Below are 25706 nucleotides of genomic sequence, written 5' to 3' on the forward strand. Positions count from 1 at the left end.
CGTGATCCTTGAACAGTCTCCCATTTGCCCTTTATCAAAATATGGCTCTTGAATGGTAATGATGTGGATTGAGGTTTGTTCTGCTGTTAATCTAATCTTGTCCAAAACAACTGTAGAATGATGCTCGTTGATCTGCATAAGTTTAAGATTAATAGACTGAGCACCAGGCATGTTCGTACTATTAACATCACCAGCAGGGGAATTATTTACACTATATACACTAGAATTGGGTATATTACTCATTGGCAATCCTCAGTCGTGCTGTTTCCAGAGCCTTTTTGTAGACAGGACAGTTGCTGTCTCTCACCGAATAGTGAAAGTCATGTTTTCCTTTCTTACAATTGATACACGATGGCTCTTTGTTTTCATTAGGACCCTCGTTAAACACATGGCCAACACGCAGGCGTCTCCGTAGCCAGGTGGGAAGGAGCAGCAGTGCGTAGCACACGCTTCTTGATTAGACCGGGGTTCGAGCCCGTCACCACCAAATACGGAGGATGCGGGAAGGTCAGGGAATGACCACAGCATATCCCCGGAGCAATATGGCCTTAGTTGCTAATGCTCCAAATAACAACAACAACCGGGCCAACACGCGTGGTGACTGCAAGGTGCAGACCCGTACGTGCAGTACTGAGCTGTGTGGCCTTATCCCAAGCAGTGAAAGCATTTAGTCACAACAGTATAAGGTCTGTGAGCGCTTCAAAGTATTTATATGTTTGTAAAATCCTGGGAGAAAAACTAACAAACCAGTTTACAGATGAATTTGACTTTGCTTCAGCTGAGAAGCGAAAGGAAGTTACGTTCTTAACCTACTGAAATGTAAAATCAGAATCACTAAGATTTTTATTATATAAATTTTCAAGTATCTCATCACTTGTCAATTCCTTTGGGACATCAAAAATCAGCACAGTGGTTGGAGGACAAACACTCAAGATCTGTTTTAGAGGCCGCTTCCAGTAATATTCCTTTCTTCCTCACTAGTGTAAGTGACTCGATCTTAACATTTTTTAAATCCTATTTAAGAGTTGTGGCCACCAATGTCTTAACGTCAGCACTTGACTTATAATCAATGTTTTCAGAAGCTCTAAGAATTAAGACATTGTCAGATTTCACTTTAGGAACATTTGCAGTGGAATGGGCAGCATCAGCAAAGGTTCTGACAGCAGAGGTATCAGTAGCTGTCTTCCTGCAAAGTTGAATCATCCGTGATAATCGGCGTAAGGGACGCATCATGTGTTAATGTAGAGACATTATCATGAACAGATTGTTGGGCCAAACAAGACATATTTGTTGTCATACTGGAAAATGTATTTATAACTCTTTCTAAAAGATTGGTACGTGTATTTATTTCTGTGTTTTAGCGCCTTTGGCTTTTCGTTCTCCAAATTGAGCCATTTTTCCGATATAGTGTTACCTGATTGCCTTCGTAAGAAACTAGAGAGATCCTGTCTCATTTTTGCAATTCTGTCATATATAGTAAGAACATTCTGTCTCAAATCACTTGCCTGAGCATTAGTTAAATTATTTTTCTCATCTGCGTCTGCAGTTCCAAGTTTATTACTCGAAGGAAGATCCTTCTGAATTTCTTTGTCAAGAGTAGATTGTGAAAGAGAATCACTAGCACCTTTTGAAGATGAACTTTCCTGAGAGACAATAGTTGGTTCCGGTTATTGAGTCATTGGCACTTGAGGGGTCAGAGGTGTTGAGATCTCACCAGAAGATGGCAACAGAGGAAAGTTATCAGCTGCAGAGGGTTGTTTATCATCCGTGTTAACCAAAATCAAAGTACATGCGTACTGCAAATTTAATGTCTAAAAGTAATGAGACTGAGCCAAAAGAAGAGTTTATCTTGAAACCTCTTCAGTCTTCCAGGAGAACAGGCAGTAGTAGACTCTTCGGGTCAGATTTCTTGCAGTCTGGTAGCTGATCTTGGCAGAAAATGGGCGTACAGAAGATCTTTTTGCAAACAGTGAAAACTTGCAATGTGTGCATGCTATTAAAACAAGCACTGCTGGCACTGGGCAACTTACTTCTTATACTTACAATAGTAAGTGTAAGAAGAAAGTAAACACCCGAGGTGCAAAATGGTGAAACTGATAGTTCTGATGCAATGCCATTCCAAGGTCACGGAAGGGACAAAACAGCCTCAGTCAAATTAGCGAGGATAGAACTGTGGTGGTCAGGAAAAGGAATGGTCACCTCCCTAAAGCTTCGGCGCTGGCACCTAAGCGGAGTGACCAAAGACAATAGCAGTGAGAATAAAATGGAAGATACTCAAAAGAGAGCCCTAATAACATAAAACTATGCTTACCAACAGAATCCTCAAATTCTAATTATTTGAGGATTCATATCCATTTGGTAACAAACTACACTTTTAACACGAAACAGTTCCATAGTTCGGACACAATAATACAAGAGCTAAAAATAATAAATGTGTCTGCCATGCTATGAACACCCTACCAGTACCTTGTAATGTGATAAAGCAGAATGCCCTATAATTAATATCTGGACACCTCTGTATCTACAAATAACCTTCATTTACAGGAAAACAAAACTAATAATATGTGCTGAAACTTTTACCCTTTATGATAGCATCTTGTCTTTGTGGAGCGCCTTCCACCAATATTTTTTGTGGTGTCCATCTATATTTTCTGCTCTTCGGCATTTAAAGCGGCAACCATGTCAACTCTTTTTTGGGGCGTCTTTTCTCACATGCACCTGATGATCCAGTTCATCTCAGTAGTTGTCTATAGGATTGAGGTTAGGGTTCTGACCAATCCAAATCATTTGCATTGCAACAATCTCAAACAAGATTGTTGCAATGCAAATGATATGGCATGAAGTGTTGTCTTGCTGATATAGGTATTGACTTTTCCTGATGTTTTATCCCAATGTAGCTAAGGCATTATTAACCAGGATGACTAGATTGACCCTCACCATTCACAGTTTTGTCCAAAACAATCATTAGCCCCAGACCATCATGCTCTACCTCAACCAAACTTCATTTTCAGCAGGATGAAAATGATTCTTCTTCTCTGCCACAAGCCTCATTAATTCATGTGACGTCCATTTAGGCCTAAACTTTGAACAATATTTCTTAGTTGGAATGAAAAGCCTAGTAGCCTCCAAAATTAAGTCCCCGAAGGCTTCCCATTTAGAATTCAACGTTGGTAACATCATCAGTTGATCCCACTGTACAGAATTTAAAAACTGTCTGACACCCCTGTAACTAACCTTTACAAAAGCAAAAGCCCTTCTCTTTAGCCTTGATTGTAGTTACATCTTTAAGTAATTCCCACATCAGTACATTGTGATCACTCTCACACAATGGTTCCTTTATCTGCAAATTCTTAATGCATATATAATCACTGCTGATAATCCAATCAAGAGTATTACTCCCTCTGGTTGCCTCTCGAACATGTTGCTGTAGAAAACAGTCATCCAATAAATCCACAAAAGTCTTGCTAGTGTGCAAGTGACCAATCCACAAGTTCCAGTCCATATCTGGAAAGTTAAAATCCCCCATTATTTGGATGGATATTGTGTGGTAAAGGGAAGATGATAATCAGCATATATTACAGACCAAACGATTCTGAAGGGTATGACAAAAATTTCTATAGGCAACTTGAATAGGCTGCCAAGAGACAGGCTGAAGCATACCTCTTATAGATTGGAAATTATAAAATTGCAAAATTCTGTGGGCCACACAGTTTAGAGCCATCTGGATGATTGTTATTTATTCCAATGTGCCTGAGAAAGTACAGAGCCCACTGTCCTGGATTTGGTTCTCGCTAAGGATCCAAGCTGCACCCAAAATATGGACTCCTAAAAGCAGTCCTTTTTTTGTACACGAATACAAAGAAGAGTGAATCAGATTCATGATCAAACTTTCTAGTTTGATCAAGAATCTGATTCAAACTGGAAAAGCATAGAAAACCCAGCAGAAGTGTTAGATGAATTAAATAGATACTCTGCAACAATCTTTACAACATTTTGCTGTAAATTAAGTGAAATCTCATAGAAAAGTATATGGGAAAAACTACTGTAGCTGAGTGAAGAGAGTTGAAGGTTCCAGGAGTGAATGCCTGTTTAATTACCCTGTTATGCTTTAAAAAGGCTACATGTGAGTGTATTATCCTATTGGAGATGTTGAGGAGTCATTACTTGTCATTACTCTGGGGTGATATCTCTCTGGATTGTAGGAGATTTAATATTTCTCTGTTCTGCAAAGCAGGTGCAAATGAGTAATGGGCAACTATATATACCAATGAGTTTGACTTCACTGATGGGTAAGATCATGGATCTGCTGAGGATATGATACAGGATAATCTCAATAGATATGGCATCCTTAATGGATGACAGTATAGGTTTATAGAGGAAAATGACCAATAATAAGGCGATGGTGAGAAAGACATGGGTTTCTTCAATTTCTAGAAAATGGCTCCAAAGAAGGGCAACCAGATTGGTGAGATAAACTGATTAATTTACATATGAAGAATGGCTTAGATATTGCATAGATTGACAAGACATCTTGTGGGGGGGGGGGCTGATAGAAGTACAGTATATAATTTTCCTGAAGGGAATCAGTAAAATGAATTGAAGGGGACATACTTTCACTGGAAAATTCAAAAAGAGAAAGGCAGGACACAAATGCAAAATTTTGGGTTGTAACAGTAGGTGGGATCTTATGAAGCTTACTTATAGTTATAGATTATTGAAATGAATTGCCTGCTAGAGTGGTTGAGCTGGATAGTTTGGTAAAGGTCAAAGCAGAATGGAATGAATACATTATGGCATTGGGGAAGGCATGAATGATTAATTTTTTCCCTGTATCTACAAAAAAGTCTTTTCTTGCATCATTTAGCTATTATAATAAGTAACTTAGATGGTTTTAAAAAAGTAACTTATCTGTGTTTATTATTCAATCTTTAATGTGATGAATATGTTTTTACCTTTCCTGTTTTATCCAGTGGATAACAGTAGTTCTTTTTGTATTCGTGAATTGGAACCTGTTGAATATCTTTCCATTGCAACATCTTTGGTAAATGTGAACCCCTTCCTTCCAAGTAGGCTTGCTGACATCATGACTGATTATCTATTTACAGTGGACTGTCAAAATAACAGCACCAACTTTCTAGATAACGGCACATTGAGATTGTATGTTTACATACAGTGCAGATGCCTTGCAGTGCTAAGTTTACCATTTTGGAAGTGAATTAAAAACCCCCTCACAATTGCTCCTAAAGTTAATAAACCTCATACAGTAAAGAAAAGAACAACAACATTAAAGCTTAGCGGCAAACTTGATATAATAATAGAATGGGTGTAAGTAGAATTTTATGAATGGTAGAATATAACATTGGATTGTCAACATGTTTGTTTTTTATGTGCAGTTAATAAAATTGCAATCTTAATCTCTCTGTCTTATTTAGCCTCATTATTTCTGCATTAAATATATTAAAAATAAAACTTTCTAGATAACGGAAAAATCGAAATAATGGCATCTTCAATCCCTGAAGGTTCCATTATTCTGAAAGTCTACTCTACCTTTGTTCTGTGGAAAAATTTCTTTATAATAAATTTTAGGGTATATTATCTTGCATATCTAGTAGATTAGCATTTATATTGGAAGGTTAACCAATGTTCTCTTAAGTTATTTGCATGAAGGATTCAGAATGGTTATAACCTCTTTCCTTTTTTTCACTTTTTTTTTCTGGTTGGTTTGTTTTTCTTTCTGAAATGTACTAGGAAGCATAGTTGCTGACTCTTCAGATTTATGATGGAGATTCTATTTTTCTGACTTCTCCTCCCTCCTCTTCATCCCAGCATCATATTAGAGTTGGTACCATAGCTTTTTTTTTTTTGTCTTTTTGAAAATAAAAACATTGTTTTTATCCATCTTTTTCCTTTATAAAAAAATAGTAAAACTGTTAAAATTGGAATTTTTAGAAAATCCTGTTCATTTTTTCTTAATTTCTTTAAAGAATGCAGCTGTGCTAAATAGGTGCGAAAATATTTTGCCATACTTTTTTAATTAATCATTAAAAAAAGAAGCAAATGCTGCAATGCATACCTTATGGTATGGTCCAGGGTTGATATCCTCTCTCAATTTAAAAAACAATAAACATTTGTAAAAGAGCTTAAAGTTTATTAAAAACTAATACGATTAAAAAATTTATTTTCAAAGGAAATAAATTACGTGTTTTGATCTATAATTTGTGTTGCAGAGTTTAGACATTGAACAAAAACATTTCTTTCCGCCTCAGTAAATTATTGAAAGCTGTCTTCTTTGTCATTGACAATTATAAAAGACCAGTGAGAGACAATTACATAGATAATGTTATTATTGTCAAAACAAGTTGATAGTAGAATTTCACCGAAAGCCAACATACAATATTTAAAAAAAAAAATTGTTAGTGCAAATTTACACATTGTGCCATCAAGGTGATTTATATGCCGATATGATCTAACAAAGTGTTACAATTTTGAATATTTAGTACACTCAGTATAACCTATAGGAGTTTAATGGATAAGTTTGTTAGATGCAGAAAACTGAGGACTTAGTTTGGCTGCTAGTTGAGTTTCTGTGGTTAATTCCTAGGGGCTAAAGTATTTCCTGACAGTATTTGAGTCTACTAGCTTCAAACAAAATCCATAAATAGCAAGTTTCCCAACTGAGTCATTGGAAGCCAGGTCATCATCCAGTAATCATATTTAGAGAAAACTCAGCTAAAACTTTTTGTACTAAATTGAAACAAATTGATTTCACACACAAAAAAAGTTTTATCTTCTTAATGTCATTGAAGGTAAAGCAGTAGATATTTTGCAGATCAGTTCTGTAAATTTCAGTGTGAGAATGTACCAAATACTATTATAAAGGAAGAAAGAATTGGTGTACAGTGTTCCTCTATCAGGAAACTGACAAGTGCCCAAAGAAGCATGAAATATAACAAGTAATGCGTGGCATTTTAATAATTCCTCATACCTATTCCGAGTGTGAGAGAATATTGAACCAGATGTGTGTGTGCGTGGCGGGGAGGGTACTGAATTCGGATTTCTTTATGGGAAGTTTTGTAAATGATCTTGATATCTAAATTTAAAAAGCAGTGCCATTGTTATAAATAAAAATGATTCCAGCAGAGCAAAAGTTTCTGTAGAAGTGCAGTATTTGCTACAGTATCTTTCTTGAAGCAGTCATAATTGGTTAATGTCTGCTCAAATAATCCAAAGAGAAAGAAATACACAGATAAAAAATGTTAGTTAAACTGTTTAAAAGCATAACTCCACTGGTAAAAAATTTGGCTGTATTTTAATACAAAAATGTGTATTATGTCAGTGAAATTTAATTTCTAGTGCAGTGTGGACTTTAAAACACCATAAGCTTTCCTCCTTCCTATACTTACCTAATCTTCAGTTTTTGAAACTAAAAATTTGGCACCTACAAGGAGGCAATCTTATCATTCATTCTGGTGATCGGCTGTGACAGAAAGTGTATCTTGCCTTGCATTAATGTAGAACTGAATAGGATGGCAGTTGGAATGTGTAGCATGAAGAGCATTTGAAAGATCTCAATTAACTTATTTATTACTACACTTTTGTAAACAATCCTATGGCTGTATTTTAATATATAATGTGTATTTTGTCAGGGAGATTTAATTTCTAGTGCAGTGTGGAATTTAAATAAAACCTTTTTTCCCTCCTGTTTGGCCAAAAAAACCTGATATTTCCTACAAATACCTAATCTACAACTTTTTTTTGAAAGCCAAAGTTAGCAGTGATGGGGATGAGTCTTATCCTTGATTCTGCTGGTTAGCTGCAGTTAAAGGTGTATTTAGATTTTTATTAATGTAGAGTAATTGGTGGCAGTTTAAATCTGCACTGTGTGCAATGTCTGAAAGAACTGAATTAGCTGAGTTATTACTGTGCTTTATATAAAGCTATACGATCTGTAATTTTTATAAAGATGTTTAATCCTCTATCTAACAACATCTTTATAACGATCTTGTAAAAATGTTATATTTGAGTATCATCATCATCATCATCATCAGCCATTTTCAATCCACTGCAGGATGAAGGCCTCTCCAGCAACTTTCCAGTTGCTTCTGTTTTGAGCACTGGACATCCATTTACTACCCACAAACTCATGAATTTCATCTATCCATCTCCGCCTTTGTCTTCCAGGTTTTCTTCTAGCTCCTCTTGGATACCATTCTGTTATTTTCTTAGTCCATCTGTCATCATGTCTTCGAGCTATGTGTCCTGCCCAAGACCATTTTAGTTCTTTAGTTTTGATAAGAATGTCCTTTACTTGAGTTTGTTGCCTAATCCATGTGTTTCTTTTCTTATCTAACAGTCTTATTCCCAATATGATTCGTTCCATTCTTCGCTGTGTGGTTCTCAGCTTCTCTTCCATTCTTTTGGTGAGTGCCCAAGTTTCACTTCCATAAGTCATGGTGGGGAGTATACATTGGTCCATTATTTTACGTTTCAGACAAACTGGGATATTGCTCTTCAATATGTGACTATATTTCCTGAATACTATCCATCCAAAATTTATTCTTCTCTTGACTTCCAGCCATTTATCATTATTACAGCTAATAACTTGTCCCAAATAAGTATATGACTCCACCTTTTCAATTACTGCTCCTTCAATCATTATGTCTCTTTCTGTGGCATACTTGTTCATCATTACTTTTGTTTTAGCCATATTCATCTTTAGTCCAAAATCCTTACTAGCTGTGCATAACTGATTAAGATTTTCCTCTAATTCTTTGGGATCATGGCTTATGACCATAATGTCATCTGCAAATCGCAAATGGTTTAGGTACTCTCCGTTCACATTGACTCCTTTCTGCGACCAGTCTAATCTTCTGAAAGCTTCCTCAAGGGCAGCAGTAAACAGCTTAGGAGATAGTGTCTCCTTGTCGAACTCCTTTCTCAATTTTAAATTTCCTACTGTCTTTGTCTAGTCTAATAAAGGAGGTAGCACTCTCGTATATTTTCTTCAAAATCATAATATATGGGGTATCAATGCCTTGTCTTTCCAGTGCCCGAAACATTGCCTTATGCTGTATGGAGTCAAATGCCTTTTCATAATCCACAAATGCCAGGCATAATGGTGTTTTATATTCATTTGCTTTCTCCATTAGCTGTGATATTACATGAAGGTGATCCATAGTTGAGAATCCTGTCCTAAAGCCAGCTTGCTCTTTCGGTTGATTCTCATCCAGTATTCTTTCTAATCTGTTAGTAATGACCCTTGTGAACAACTTATAGATGTGGGATAACAAGCTAATTGGTCTATAATTTCCAATTTCTGATTTATCTCCTTTCTTATGCAGCAAAACTATGATTGCATTATTCCACTGCTTAGGCGTCACACCTTTTCTAATGCACTTTGTGAAGAGCCTTGCCAGTTTTTGTGTTATGTCTCTTCCTCCCAATTTTAACAACTCTACAGTAACTTCATCTTCCCCCGGGGCTTTCTGATTCTTCATTTTCTTCAATGCATGTTCTACCTCATCAGGAAGAATATTGGGTATGTCGTATGTGTTGCTACTTTGCAATCCATCTTCCCCACTGCTGGAATCATTCCCCTGCTCCTTGTATAATTCTCTATAGTAGTCTTCTGTTATTTGAATTATGCCTTTTCTGCTGTTTATAAGTACACCATCGCTATTCTTCAGTTTCAGTATCATTTGTCTTTCTGTATTACTGCTCATGGCTGCTGATTTAAATCCTTTGTTTTCCCTTAATGCTTGTTCTACTTTTCCTGTGTTAAATCTTCTTATGTCCTCTCTGAGTCTCTTTCTAATGGCTTTGCATAACTCAGTATACTCAATTTTCTCCCTGTCAGTGTTTTTCTTGCTTTTCATTTGTCGTCTTCGGTTCATCATGACAAGTGTTTCTTGACTAATTTTTTCTTCTTTGGATTTCTTTTTCCCTATAGGTTTCTTGGGCTTTATCACTTTCAAAAAGTTGTAATATTCCTCGTCGATATCTTGGTCCTCAGCAGTCTGCAGAAGCTCATACTTGTTCTTAAGTTCCAGTACATACTGCTTTTTCTCCTCTTCTGTTATCTCAAAGACCTTTGTATTATTTACTCGAGTCAGTTTTTTCCTTTCCTTTCCTACATCTATATCAAGTGTACATCTTACCATTCTGTGATCACGTCCAACATTTACCTTATTTAGGACGGTGACATCATTCACAATATATCTTCTATTAGTGAGGATGAAGTCGATTTCATTAGTAGTTAATCCATTTGGACTCTTCCATGTCCACTTTCTGTTCACCCTTTTCTTGAAAAAAGTGTTCATTACTGACAGTCCTTGAGATTCTGCAAATTCCACAAGTCTTTCACCTCTTTCATTTCTTTCACCAATTCCAAAATTTCCTATAGTTCTCCTTTCTGTGCTGTTTTGTCTTTTTCCAACCTTAGCATTGAAGTCTCCCATAATAATAGTGTAGTGGGTTTTCTGCTCATCTAGAAGACTCTCAATTTCAGTGTACATTTCTTCAACCGCTTCATCATCATGGCTCTATGTTGGTGCATAAATCATTATAATCTTCATCTTGTACCTCTTAGAAATCTTGAGTATTAGTCTTGAAACTCTTGGTGATGTACTTTTGAATTCCAAAATGTTGTTTTTTATATCTTTATGGACCAGAATGCCAACTCCACCTTCACTCCTTTCACTGTTTCCATTGGTGTACAGCAGATTTCCACTTGATAAACTTATAAGTGATTCATTTCTTCTTCTTGTTTCAGCCAAACCGATGATATTCCAATTCACATTTTCTAATTCCTTTTCCAGCTCTAATATCCTGTCTTCACCGATGAGTGTTCTTACGTTATAACAGGCCAAGTTCAGTTTCCGTGCATGGCAGCCTGGTCGTACCCAGAGATTCTTAGCACCCTCTGCTTCCACTCTAATCCTCTCGCTGCCGTAAGAGGGAGAGTGAAAGCTGCTGGGGACTGAGGGCCATTTGTTTCGTCGTGCTTTCATATTTGAGTATCACGAATGTAAAAAAAACTGTGCATGAAAGATGTTTTATGTGAAAATATCTTTGACGAAAATCAGAATCGTTTTAAAATCAAACAGCTAGAACTGAAATTATGAATGATGTAACATTTTATGCTCATGCGCACTATTTACTCTACCAAATCAATGTTAGTGATTGAGTTAGCATCATTTAGGAAGTAGTGGGCTTCAGCATAAGCTCACACATGCTACTTCCTGAATGACATCCTCCATACTCACATTTTTGTTATCAATCAGTTTTACTTCAGTTTGAATGATGTAACATCTTATGCTCACACCTGCTCCTTACTCTACTGAATTTGAAGTTAGTGACTGTAACTTGCATTAATGTAATTTGCATCATTTCCGTTTCACATTTTCGTGACAGATTGGTTTTACTTTGGTCTGAAATTTAGTAGGTGTCACCAAAGATGTTTTCACATCAAAAATCAGGTATTGCAATTCACATTGGCTAGCATTTTAACTGACTAGCAATACAAAGCTTAAAAACTGAGTCAGATGCAAGTCATAATTCTGATGGCGCATGTTATGAAAGAAGTTGGTGGGATCAAGCTAATATTCTCCCTGAAATTTCAAAGTGACATATACAATTTACCAATTTATAGAGTTTAACAGTATGGAATACTACATTGCAATCCATAATAATATGATTTCTTGAGTAGTTCATAATTTCCAGTATTATTGCCTGAAATATAAAAGGTTTTATTGCTGTAGGCAAGGATAGATGGCATATGTCAGAAATCTCACTATATAATATTTAGGGCCAGTGGTCTCCCACAACTGTGCCATGTGAAGTATACAGAATCTAAATGTCAGAAGTATGCATGGCATGTTGCATGTGTATAGCTGCATTTCCCAAACTTTTTTAGTCACAGAACACTTTTCATCTCACAATAAATTTACGTAACACTTATATTAGGGAACACTTATGAAACACAAGTTCAGCGGTAGCCAAAGAATTGTTTGTTAATATTTTATTACATATGATGCACTGTGCATCAGGAGCATCTTTATTTCCAACATGTCAAGCCGAAATTCAAATGACTGTCATAATACTTTTGTTTTGGTCTTTTATTAGTTGATTCTAATTTTTTCACTCCAGATTTTTGGGGAATAAAAGGCTATCATTGCTCATCCTCACTTTGAAGTGTGACAATATTGTGTTAGTTTTCATCGACCACAGTTGCAATACTAGAAGTACTTGCTTCTCCTTTTAAAGTTCCTTTTTTTCAACCACAAATCCATGGTCATTTATTTTAATAATAATATATCGAAATGCTGATAATTATAAAAAAAAAAAAAAAAAAAAATATACAAGGAAGTGAGTTTAGTTACAATATTGGTTTGCTTCCCAATCTCTTTCAACCTGTGTACTCAGGCTAAATCACATAAAAATGGCATATTAGATCACTACATTGCTACTTTTTCATAGATGTCATTACCTCCATTCATACTTCTCTATGCAAAAGCCCACCAAAATAGTGTTCCACACGCTATTTGATTATTAGTTGATGTCAGTACAGTATATTAATAACCGAAAAAAAATAATTTTAAAAATTGTAATGATACAAAAGTGGTGTATGCTACAAATATGCAAATGTACAAATATTTGTGTACATTACAAATTTATTTATTTTATTTTTTAAATTATTAATTACGTTTCATGGAACACTTGTTCACATTTCATGGAACACTAGTGTTCCGCGGAACACAGTTTGGGAAATGCTGGTGTATAGTAAAGTGTGTTAGTTGTCTGATTGCACCGGGGGGGGTCCCCCCATTGTATTCTTTGTGAGTGACACAGAACTCTGTGGAGGCCAGAGATTTAAAAAGTGTGTGGAGAGTGGTCTGTTGTGTAGCGTTATGTTCTGTTGTTTCTCTGACCATTTAGCCGTTGGGCCCCTATTGGGACCCATCCGTTCCCACACTTTGCCATGAGGAGGCAGGTCAGGCACCCAGTAGATTATTTAAGTACTCTGGCAGGCTCCACCACCTAATTTCCAAGGATTTCAGTGGCAAGGCCTAAAGAAAAAAAAGGAGTACACTAGAATTTGGCCGAAAGAGATTTACAAGAAAGCGGTAGAATTTAGACATTGATTAGAATTTGGCGGCATTGTTAAGGGGTGCACCTGGTCGGTTTAGTGAGAGAGAGAGGGGAGGAGACTGAAGATTGGGGGAAAAACAAATAGAAGGATAGGGACGATAGAGTAGCCATCCCCAAAGAGGTCAGTGGAGATAAGCCCCACCAGGTGAAGTATGGGGGAGGCAGGGAGGGGAGGGGAGGAGACAGAGACCTGTCTCCTCCCTCCCCTGCCTGGGGATGGGGTTTTAAAGGGAATCGGGTTAGAGTACCCAGTTCAGATTGCCAATGGCATGTCGGCAGCAAAGCTGCAGAATGTCTTTGTCGGTGATGGTTGTCATGTCTATGTAGTGTTGAATCTGGTATGAAGGTCAAACTGCCCATCCCACTCCAGGGGTGAGATATGTTAGCTGGCAAAAATTTAAAAAAAAAATTTATAATTTTTTTCCCCCAAAGTTTTTATATATATATATATTTTTTTTCACTCACACTCATTCATCTTGGTGTATAGTATTGTGTTCTGTTGTTTCTTTGGCCACTTGGTTGCAGGGGCCTGCCACCACCACCACCACTAGAAGGTGAGCCAGGCTGTCCATTTTCTGGCTGGTCTCCGCCAGGGTTACCTGAGCTTCCTGACGAAGTTCAAGTTAAAAAAAAAAAAAAAAACTGGCGTGAGCAAATGTGATAGTCGAAGAATGGGAGTCAAAGTGGAGAAGAAGACGGAAAGATGGGGAAAGGTCTCCTCCAGATGAGAGAGGCAGGGAAGGGAAAGATTGGACATCCCCCCCCCCTTGTCCAGGAAGCCAACCCGAGCCCAGGGACAGTAAAAGTTTGCATGGCCAGAGAACCCTGCAAGGAGGAATGCAATTTGGCATCCCACATCCAAAGGTGTTAGCAGTACCTGACCTACCCTATGGTGTACAGGTGCATAGTTATTCCACACCTGAAGGTGTTTGTGGAGGGGAGATTCCTATCCTTGTGAAGGTTTTCAAGGTAGGTTGGGAAGAATGTATCGTCTTGCACTGTAGGGGGAGTAACGCTTAAGAGTATTTTATTTTAAATTTCACAACACCATTGTATTTCCCCCCGGTGTGAGAAAGAGAATGGATGTGTGGGGGAAAAAACAATTTAACAGAAAAAAAATTATATATGTAAAATGTAATTAAAAAACAGCATAAAAAAAAAAAAAAAAACAGAAAAGAAGCAGATTGTGAGGGTTATGAGTATATTAAATTTCTCCTATTCCTCTCCCGGGAATGGATGGATGGGGGGGGGGGGGAGCTTGATCTGTTTAGTATTAGTGAAGTGAAAACAATTTGTTCTAATGTGAATGAAAATAGGACACCAGGAATTGATATGATTTAAAATAATTGTATTAGTAAGTGTGCTGAATTATACCCAGAAGTTTTGATGAATATGTATAATAAGTGTATGTTACAGGGGGATTACCCTGGTTTTTGGAAGATTGCTTTGTTAAAATTGTTGAAGAAACCTGCTAAACTCATTACAGACCCACGTGGGTATAGACCCATTTCATTATTGGCAAATTTGGGGAAAATATTTGAAAGACTGATATTGTTAAGACTAGAACAGTTGTTTAGAGATAAGGAGTTAGAATTTAAGCATCAGTATGGTTTTTAAAAAAAATGTTCAATGAGGACACCATACAGGATTTAATTTGTTACAGTGTTTAATACTATAAAGAAATATGCACTTGTTGTGTTTGTTGATTTTGAGGAAGCATTTGATACCATTTGGTATCAAAGCGTTCTTGCCTCACTTAGAGATTTAAGTTGTTACTAGCTATTATATCAGATCATTAGGAATTATTTGATTGGGAGGAAAATAATAGTTAAATCTCAACATTTAAGGTATGAAAGAGATATTAATCATGGTTGCCCACAGGGTTCTGATTTAGGTCTCATTGTGGAATCTTGTTTTAAACCAGTGGTTGAGTAGATCCACAGCTCACTGCTATAAGGTGGCTTATGCAGATGATTTGGCTTTATGCTTAACTGGAAAGTAGGCGCCTAAGTAGCCAGGTGGGCAGGAGCAGCAGTGCGTAGCACACGCTTCTTGATTGACCAGGGTTCGAGCCTGTGACCGCCAAATACGGAGGATGCGGAAAGGTCAGAGAATGACCACCGCATATCCCTGGAGCAATATGGCCTTAGTTGCTAATGCTCCTAAAAAAACCAAATAATAACAATAACTGGAAAGTCAAAGGCAGTTTTGGAAAGTAGGTTAGATATGATTATTCCAGATATAATCAAGTGGGCTGAATTAAACAAATTAAAGATCTCTTCCAATAAAACAGTTATGATGTTATTAAAAGGAAAGCTGAATTACAATAGACCACCCAGATTAAAAATAAATGGTAAACAGATTCCTTTAGTTTCTTAAGTTAAATACCTAGTAGGAATTGTTGATGATAATTTTTTTAGTAATTTTTTTTTTTTTTTTAGTATTAGTAACGGCTGCATGGTGCAAGAAAGCCTATGGCTTATGCTGCACCAGCCAAAAAAAAAAAAAAAAAAAAACCCCGAACAAAACAATGATAAAAACAAAAAATAAATAAAATAAATAACTAAATAATAATAATTAATAAATAAAAAAAATAAAATATAAATAAAAAGAAAATTAAACCTATCATCCTATGCGCTTCCCTTACCCGAAAGTACTATCCAGATGACCTTTGAATTTTCCCAAACTGTCGGCCTCTACCACCCATGAAGGCAACTTATTCCAGTAATTTATAACTCGCTGGCTAAAATAAAACTTCCTGCAGTCCAATCTAAACATTTCCCCCCGTAACTTGAATTTATGTCCCCTAGTTCTAGCATCATTTATAATCTTGAAAATTTTGTCCTCATTCATTTTACTGATGCCTCTCAGAGCCTTAAACACCTCAATCAAATCTCCTCTAAAGTGTCTAGTTTCCAAACTCTGCAACCCACATATTCAAAGGCTTTCTTCATAAGGACGCCCTTTGCCTATCTCACCAGGCGAGTTACCCTTTTGCCGATCTCACCAGACAAGTTACCCTTCTTTGCACCCTTTCAAGAAGCTCGATGTCTTTCTTTAGGTGCGGTCTCCATACTTGAACACAGTATTCCAAGTGTGGTCTAACATAAGCGTTATATAATGGGATTATCACGTCCCTATCTCTACTTGCAAAAGTTCGATAGATCATCGATAGGACACCATGAGCCTTACTTGCAACCTGTTTACAATGTTCAGAGAATTTCATGGTTGACCGTATCGTAACACCCAAGTCCCTTTCCTCCAGTACTGGGTTTGGTTGAACTCCACCAAGTGAATAAGTTATTTTGGGATTACTGTTTCCCAGGTGTAATTCCTTACACTTTGTTGGATTAAAGCACAGCTGCCATTTTTCTGACCATTCTTGAAGTCTATCTAGGTCTCTCTGAAGAAGCTCAGCTTGACAGTGATCATTAACTACTCTACCAATTTTAACATCATCTGCAAATTTAGACATCACGCCCTCTATCCCTTCATCAATGTCGTTTATGAAAATTAAAAACAACAGTGGTCCTAATACTGATCCTTGGGGAACCCCACTTCTTACATCAACCCAATCTGAGGAATAGCCATTTATCACAACCCTCTGCCTCCTGCCCTGAAGCCATCCTTCTATCCATCTAAGGATTTTCCCAGTGATTCCAACCTGTTCCAGCTTATAAAGCAACCGCTCATGTGGGACTGAGTCAAAAGCTTTGCTGGAATCTAAATAAACAATGTCGAAATTATTCTCTAAATCCAGCTCGTGAGTGACCCTTTCGAAATAGCGAACCAGATTTGTTAAACATGATTTTCCCTTTACAAAACCATGCTGAGTATCCTTGAGAATTTCAATTCGATCCAAATGATTCTGAATTCCACCCTTGATCATTGCCTCCATGATTTTCCCTACTACTGAAGTCAGACTGACAGGTCGATAATTTCCAACTTCACTTTTAGAGCCACCCTTATGTATGGGAGATACATTTGCACTTTTCCAATCCAAGGGAATCTCCCCAGAGTCTAGTGATGCTCGCATAATTAGCCTCAATGGCTCAATGCACTCGCTTGCCACCTCTCTTAAGATTATAGGGTATGTTCCATCAACTCCAGGAGCCTTACTGGTCTGTAGGCTCGAAAGTTTTTTCATTAAATAATCTTGCGAACTTTCAATATCATTAATTACATATTTTTTAACTTCGCTCCCACAATTTCCCATTGCCACAAAAGGCTTTTCATTTGTAAATATCGATGCAAAATAACTGTTGAGTTCATCTGCAACGGCAGCTGGTGTCTTTATTACTATCCCCTTTCCCTTACGTAAAGGTCCGATCTGGTTTGTCCTGCTCTTCTTGGCATTTATATATGTGAAGAATTCTTTATCCCCCCCTCTTTGCTCTGTTTGCTAGTGATTTCTCATAAACTGCCTTTGCCTGTCAAACCTTTTCTGTGGCTCTATTACAGATCAATTTGTAGCTGTTATAGGCTTCAGTACTTTTTATTGCTCTGTAACCTTTCCATGCCACCTTTTTCTGCTCAAGTAATGTGGCAACTTCACTATTCATCGAACTTGGAACCCTTCTCGTGGAGTATTTTTTTAAATGGTATATACACATTCAAGGCATCTGTGATTAATGTTTTAAAAGCGTACCACAGTTCAATTGTATTCATTCTCAGCGCGATATCTACCCAGTTAATAGAGGCCATGTAGTACCTTAAGGCATCGTAATTTCCTTTTCTGAAATTAAAACCCATTCCTTTGCCTTTTACTTCTGCTACCTCTCTCGTCATCATCCACCGTAGAACTCCGGTGGATGATGACGACATTGCAATTTACACCGCATTTAGATTACCTGAGTTCTAAGGTTAAAAATTATACCGCTTCCATCATTAGGTTAACTAGAAATGATTGGAGTTTAGGTAAGAAGGTTATACGTTTATATTATAATGCTATTTTTATATCAATAGTTACTTATGCCGCCTCTGTTTGGTATGCAAGAACCACTCGGGTAAAATTTAAGAAGAAATTGTCTCCACAAAGAGTTATGTTACTGTGTTACGGGCATGTAAGACGGTGTCAACCCATGCATTGCAAGTTTTAGCTGGGGTGATGCCTTTGGATTTATTTCTTGTATATAGATCATTCTGTTATTATTTAAGTAAGGGAGGTCAAATAACTTTTTTGGGTATTACTGTAAATCCATCATTAACGATTACAGAAAACAAGTGGGATGTCTTATCTAAGTTAGTTAATTTGTGGTAGGAGCGTTGGGACTTAAGTGTAACTTGTAGGACAACATACTCTTTTATTTCCAGAGGATGCCTAGGCCTGGCTTTTCGTGCCAGGGCAGGCACCAGGTGATATTTGCCCAATTGTGTGCTTTGGAAGATGTGACAACTATACTTAGAGTCATAATTACAATTTAATTATAAGAATAAATTAAACGAGTGGTTTTATCCTTGTATGGAGGGTTCATACATAAAAGACATGGTTCACTGACAGCGAAATTACATCAGTTAGGATTGGAAGATGAGCCCTACTGTGTTTGTGACATGGTAGAGTCATGGGATCATGTGTTGTATGATGATTTCAGATGTGAGCTGATACATTTGGTGGCTAATTTTGGCAGGGGAATGAGGCAGTGTTGTTATCTTCAGCTGTTAATTATGATGCATTACAGCATTTTTGTAGAATAGTTTTTAGAAAGAGGAGGTTGTTGTCAGTTAGTACTATTACTGAATAATTGCATTAATGATGTTACTAATATGTTTATATTAATTATGCCTGTATATCTCCCCCCCCCCCCGGGCTTCCTGTGGATTCAGGTTGGGAGATCATACCCCGTATTTGGGAGTTATCTCCTGGGGTGTGTATATACAGGCAGGCCTCGCTTAACGCGAGTTCGATTAACACGGTTTTCAGATACCACTTTTTACTTTACGCGATTCAAATTTCCAGTTAATGCGATCTTTTATTTCTGATAGTTGAAAAAGATTTGAATCGCGCACTAAATGTCTGACTGCCAATAAACAAGCGTTTGTCCACTTCCCGTCTCAGTGTGTTTCATCAACTAAGTAGACGTGTTACTTGTTTGTCTCCACCTAATAAAGTCACGTGCAGACGTATTTAAAAATTCTAATTTTCTACCCCTGTTAATTATGGATAAAAGAAAGAGTGAAAAACGTGATTGTAATAAAAAAAAACGAAAAGTTATTACTTTAGCTGATAAACTTGAAGTTATTAAAAAACATGAACGTGGTGCAAACCATGCGAAAATTGTAAGAGATCTAGGATACAGTGAGTCTACCGTACGAACTATCTTGAGCCGTATGAACGAATATAAAGAGAAAGGTAAAGTTTCATCATCTTCTTTTGTCTTACAAAATACCAGAAACAGAACTCTAATAATGATTGAAATGGAAAGTCTTTTATCAATTTGGATAGAAGATTGCAATCAAAAAATAATTCCATTATCTAAGGACAATATTCAGAGCAAAGCTATTAACCTTTTTACTAAGCTCAAAGAAACAAAATATCAAGGGGAGACTGAAATGTTTGTTGCTAGTTCAGGGTGGTTTGGACGTTTCAAAAATCAAGCACGACTGCATAATGTTAAAGTAACAGAGGAAGCTGCTAGTGCTGATGAAGATGCTGCAGCCAAATTTCCTGCAGAATTGCAAAAAAATCATTCAGGATGCTGAATACGACGATCGGCAAATATTTAATGTAGACGAAACGGGCGTATTTTGGAAACGGATGCCAACTAAAACTTATTTGGCTGCAAATGAAGCATCACAACCTGGGTATAAAGTCTCAAAAGATCGACTAACACTTTTATTAGGAGGTAACGCTGAAGGTGATTTTAAATTGAAACCCATGCTTGTGTACCTTGCACAAAATCCTAGGGCTTTAAAAGGATACAGCCATCGCACTCTTTCAGTAATTTTTCGTTCAAATAAAAAAGCATGGATGACCAAAGCCCTATTTGAAGACTGATTTACGTCTTATTTCTGTCCAACAGTTGAAGCCTATTGCAAGAAAAATAATCTTACTTTTAAAGCTCTGTTGCTTTTAGATAATGCACGTGGACATCCTTCTGCACTTGGTGACTTAAATGAAAATGTGAAAGTTGTTTTTTTACTGGCGAATACGACTTCGTTATTGCAACCCATGGACCAGGGGATGATTGCAACTTTCAAGGCTTACTATCTCCGCAGAACCTTTGCACAGGCACTTGAAGCTATAACAGGAGATAATGCAATTTCTGTACCAGAATTTTGGAAAAAATATAACATACGATTGGCCATTGAAAACATTCATGCAGCATGGGAAGAAGTGACAGCCAGCAATATGAGAGCAGTTTGGAAGCATCTTTTACCCTGCGCAAACGATTTTACTTGCTTCAAAGATGCAGTTCAAAAAGTTATTGAAGACATAACTAATATTGGTAATGAACTTGGTTTCAAAGGCTTGGATGCGGCTAACGTTCGAGAATCACTGAATTCGCATTTAGAACAGCTAAGTGACAATGATCTCCTTCAAATAGAGCAACAGCGTGCGCACGAAGAAGCTGAAGAAAAAGAGTGTGAGCCAGATGAAAATGTTACCTCAAAGGAGATAACGGTAAAAGAACTAGGCGAAATCTTTCGTATCGCAGAGAACCTTAAACAAAAGGTAATGGATGTTGATCCTAACATCAAAAGAAGCATGTTATTTCGCCAGGGCCTAGAGAAGCTTGTTGTCGGCTATCGGAAATTGTATGATGAAAAAACGAAAGCCAAAACTGTTCAAACGACTGTGTTCAAATATTTCTGTAGCAAATAGTTAGTTTCTCCATTATATATTTTGAACAATAAACATTTAATTCTATAATTTTTATTATCTTTTACATGGCATGCAGTTAAAAAGTTATTTAAAATTCTTTATGGACATTCCAGAAGGTCAAGTACCAATTATAATTTTTCCTATTGGTTATGATATTCGATTAACGCGTTTCCGTTTTGCGCGATGCGCTCGCGTGACGAATTAAGCGCGTTAATCGAGGCCCACCTGTATATATATATTTTTTTTATTTTATTTATTATTATTTTTTTAAATTTATTGTTTTATTTTATTTATTTATTATTATTTTTAATTTATTGTTTTATTTTATTAATTTATTTATTTTTATTTTTTTTTTGCGAGTTCAAAAAAAAAAAAAAAATCTGTTTATACTCTGGCACGACAACCAAGTCAGAGTTTACAATAAATCATCAATACAAATATTTATCGTATTTAGTAGTCACGGGCTTGAACCCCGGTCCACTCAAGGAATGCGTGCTATGCACTCTCGCTCCTGACCACTGGGCTACGTCAAGCCTACCTAGGAGTGGGCATCCTAGGGGCGAAATGCTGGCACCCACTGGTCTTGCACTTCACTAGTGGGTGTGGGAGTTAGGTACATATCATACTGTTTGTGATATCGTGCCAGGGCAGGCACCGGGTGATATTTGCCCAATCGTGTGCTTGGGAAGATGTGACAACTATACTTATAGAGTCATCAGGTTCTACTTCCAGGACAGATCCATTAGGATTTGTGCAAAACACCTAGTGTATTCAGCTACTGTTTCCAGAGGATGCCCTTAGGGGTCGGTACTGGGGCCTCTCCTCTGGAACAGTCTTAGATCAGTAGATGACAGAATACCAGGCTATGAAAATCATTTACACACCAACGACTTAGTAATTGCTGTTGAAGGCTGTTCGAGGAGGATACTTGAGGATAAAATGCAAATTATATTAAATGATCTATTTGTATGAACCAAACTTAACAAACTAAAAATATCACCAACAAAGACCAACTGACTTTCAAAGCTCATTTTAACTATAATTGACCTCCTAAGACCTTGATAGACAACTCTCAAATCCTGTATGTATCCCAAAACAAATATTTAGACATCCTAATTGATGATAAATTAAGCTTTCTGCCACATGTATGTTGATATGGAGGTTTGATGGCGCATAAGCTACTTTGGCTATAATGCCCACATGTATGTAAACTTAGAGATAAAATCAGGAATTTTACTGCCTCAATAATAAGAATATCAAGGAAAGAATGGGGACTTAGTAAAAGGATCTTGTTTTTATATTATAAAACAATATTTTCTGACAGTAGTCTCATATGTATCAACCATTTGGTATCATAGACGGTTAAAATGAAATTTATTTCTCTTCAAAGATCCATGTCAGATAGATCCAAGATCTATTTTAAATTCCTCTAGAACTGTATCAAACAATGCATTACAAGTCTTAGCAGGAACGATTCCCCTGGATCTGTATATTGTATTCAAGGGGATGACAGGTCAGCTCAGGAAAGGTTTGACTTTGGAACTAATGGGAATAACATCTGATCCAGTGAATGAAGTCAAACAAGAGAAGAAAAGATTGTGGGAACATCTGGCATCTGTGTGGCAGGATTGGTGGAATGCTAGCGAACATGGAATAGTTACGAGGCAATTTATAACCAAAGTAGACTTTACTGCCACCAAGGAAATAAATCCTTGGTTTGCTCCTTTGATAAGTACAACATACTTATTAAAGGGACATTGCTCCCTCTAATTATGTGAATGTGGACTTGAGCCAGACCCTTATTGCACTTGTGGAATATGTTCTCATGTTTTATTCGACTGCCCACAGTATCTTCAGATATGTCTAGACTTGTTTAGCAGTGTACCGGATCTGACAGAGGATAACATAAGTCCCTTGGTCGAAAGCAGTAGGAATTTTAATGCTTTACGGACATTTTCAGTGACTGTTTTTAAAAGAAGACTAGAAATAAGATCCCTTCACCCTCAAGTAAATTAACAAATGAATTATTAAAGAAACACATACTAAGAATATCTGATTAGTTTCTCAGCTGGTTGGAAGTCGCAGATCGGATGCTTGGATACAGCTGTAATGGAAGGATATACAGGGACCCTCAGGTGTTAACAGGATTCTCTAACGAATGTTGATTAGTTCTGGGGAGTGATACCTGAAATTAAAAACTAAGGAACTGGATGGAAACAGTTTACAAGAATAACTTCTGAAACATATACAGTTATACCTAGTCTTAGATTTGTGACCATATAGATATGAACTACAACATACATATACTTGAAAACTACATGAACTTAATGAAATGTGTTTTTCACAACGTGAACTTTTGAAATTGCAAAATACTCCATTTGCTTACCTATGCACTGCCATTGGAATTCCAAATCATATGCAAGACCTAGTTTAGAATTCTCAGGAAAAAGAGAATAATTAGAAGTCTTCAACAACTAGAAGAGAACCATCTGAAGAAGAGTTTTTTTTTTTTTTTTTTTTATATAACTTATACTGGCACAGAATGGAGAAGACTACTGGGACTGACTTCTTTCTTGAATGAAATAAAACTGGACAGTTTACCTTGTGACTTCATTGAAAATAAGAAAATATACTGAGAACATTTGGACTGTGGTGAAAAAGACTAAGACCTCAGAAAATCATGTATATATGTTAATATAATTGTTACAATTGTTTTGCCAGAACATCCTCCTAGCCTTGGTGGCAAAGTAACCTGACACAAACAAAACAACACACATTAATATTTACACACATACACTTACACGTTTTCAGGCCCATTATGTGGTGCCTCCATAGCCAGGTGGGCAGGAGCAGCAGTGTGCAGCACATGCTTCTTGATTAGACCGGGGTTCGAGCCTGTGCCCACCAAATACAGAGGATGCGGAAAGGTCAGGGAATGACCACCACATATCCCCCGTAGCAATATGGCTTTAGTTGCTAATAAAAACCAAATAACAACAGTCCATTATGCTGAGTTTCTGCACCATAACAGAGTACAAAGATTGAGATATAAAAAGATGGAGATATAATGTTTATAAAACTTTATATAATCTTGTATATAAATTGTGTGTGTGTGTGTGTGTGTGTGTGTATATATATATATATCTTATGAGAATGTACATAAAATATATATATATATATATATATATATCTTATGAGAATGTACATAAAATTGTGTGTAAATAAATGGAATGGAAAAATGGCCAGATTATGATCCTGTTCTAAAGGGTGCTGCAATCATAGGTCATAATTTTAGCATACTCTCAGCTGAAAAATTTGATAACCACTAGTTTTACTGTCAACAAATTTGAAAATTGCATCTACTGTGCCTTTTCTATGCTTCAGATGCAAAGTAGATTAACAAATTTCATTTGGAACATCAATACCACATTGTGTTATTAGGACTTTAATTTTCCCAAAAGATACTCCAAATTTTTATTTTTATATGGACAACTAGCAGAATATAAAGAAAATATCTTTATGTAGCTAGGATGATATTTTGCATGTGCACACATGCATATGAGAGGAGATGAAGTTCTACCCCTCAGGTAGAAATAATAGGATGACAACAATGAAAGTATTTTATTTTTAGACATAATTGCCTGCAGCACTAACACATTTTACCAATGATGTTCCAAGGCTTTAATTACTGTAAAAAAAAAAAAAAAATGGTGTGGTTGGCTATCTAAATTTCTTGCCCAAAGGTATTCCTTTAAATTTGAGAATAGGTGAAAGTCATTGGGGCCTAAATCTGGTGAATAGGATAGATGAAGTACCATTTCAAATGATGAATCTGAAATTGCAGCCATTGCAAGGTGGGATTTGCGTGCAGGGGTATTACCCCGATGAAAGAGCATATGATAGGAGGAGAGGTTTCCTCACTTTTTTTTTTTTAATAGCATCAGGGATAAAAAGTATTATTAAGCTAATTATTTCAATGTTAGAGTATAGAGCAACTTGATCACCCCTTGTGTGTGTTTTCCATTAAGTTTTTATTGTTACCTTATATTTATCTTTAGAAGTGTCTAAATTATTAAAAAGTGATTTATAATTAGCAGTGATAAGGAATTATTGAATTTGATAGGTGGTTATGTAATTTTATATGTAGTTATAATTTGGAATTTTAAAAATGATTTTTTTTCCCTTATGTTTCAATAATAATAACAATAATATTATGTTTTGATTATAATTATTATTATTATATAGATATAGCAAAGAACCAAGTGATGAAGACTCTAACTGGATTCCTGACACAGAAATTGATTGAACAAAAAAGAATTGTGATCACTAGCTGTCATCTCACAGTATAAATGCACTTCAAATATACAAAAATTTTCCAGAGTAAATGTATTGCAGATATAGTATATTCTGTTTACTTAATGGCTATTAAAATGTTTTGCTCATGTGACTATTTTGATAATTACAGATCACTCATGAATCAGTGGATCCCTGGAATGTCTACAGCACTAAAGCATTATATATAAGATGGGTTTTTTTTTTGACATTACTACTGACTTGGAAGCTTCTGGATCCTTCTTAAAATGGCAAAACAAATCAAGGAAGTAGATATTAAATATAAAAATAGCGAAATGCTTAAAGTGCGGTACTCACCTTGAATATAATCTGCAATAGTTTTATGAAAAGACTGATGGCTAAATATAAGGTGGAATGGTTAGGTTAATGCATTAAGGTGGGA

General features: G+C 36.5%; 1 protein-coding gene across 3 annotated transcripts in view; it reads left to right on the top strand.

The window, feature by feature from the left end:
• The window catches only part of LOC150083113 (uncharacterized), an 87311-nt gene extending 61933 nt beyond the window's left edge, over positions 1–25378 (top strand). For all 3 annotated transcript variants that reach the window (XM_090377804.1, XM_090377806.1, XM_090377803.1), the window contains exon 4: positions 25217–25378. In XM_090377804.1, coding sequence (XP_090233930.1) covers positions 25217–25277 — 61 coding nt within the window. In that variant the 3' untranslated portion in view covers positions 25278–25378. The remainder of the gene's footprint in view (positions 1–25216) is intronic.
• The last annotated feature ends 328 nt before the right edge of the window (positions 25379–25706 follow it).

The sequence above is a fragment of the Mastigoproctus giganteus genome, chromosome 7 (assembly GCF_048544385.1).
Source record: "Mastigoproctus giganteus isolate SK-2022 chromosome 7, ASM4854438v1, whole genome shotgun sequence".
Lineage (NCBI taxonomy): Eukaryota > Metazoa > Arthropoda > Arachnida > Uropygi > Thelyphonidae > Mastigoproctus > Mastigoproctus giganteus.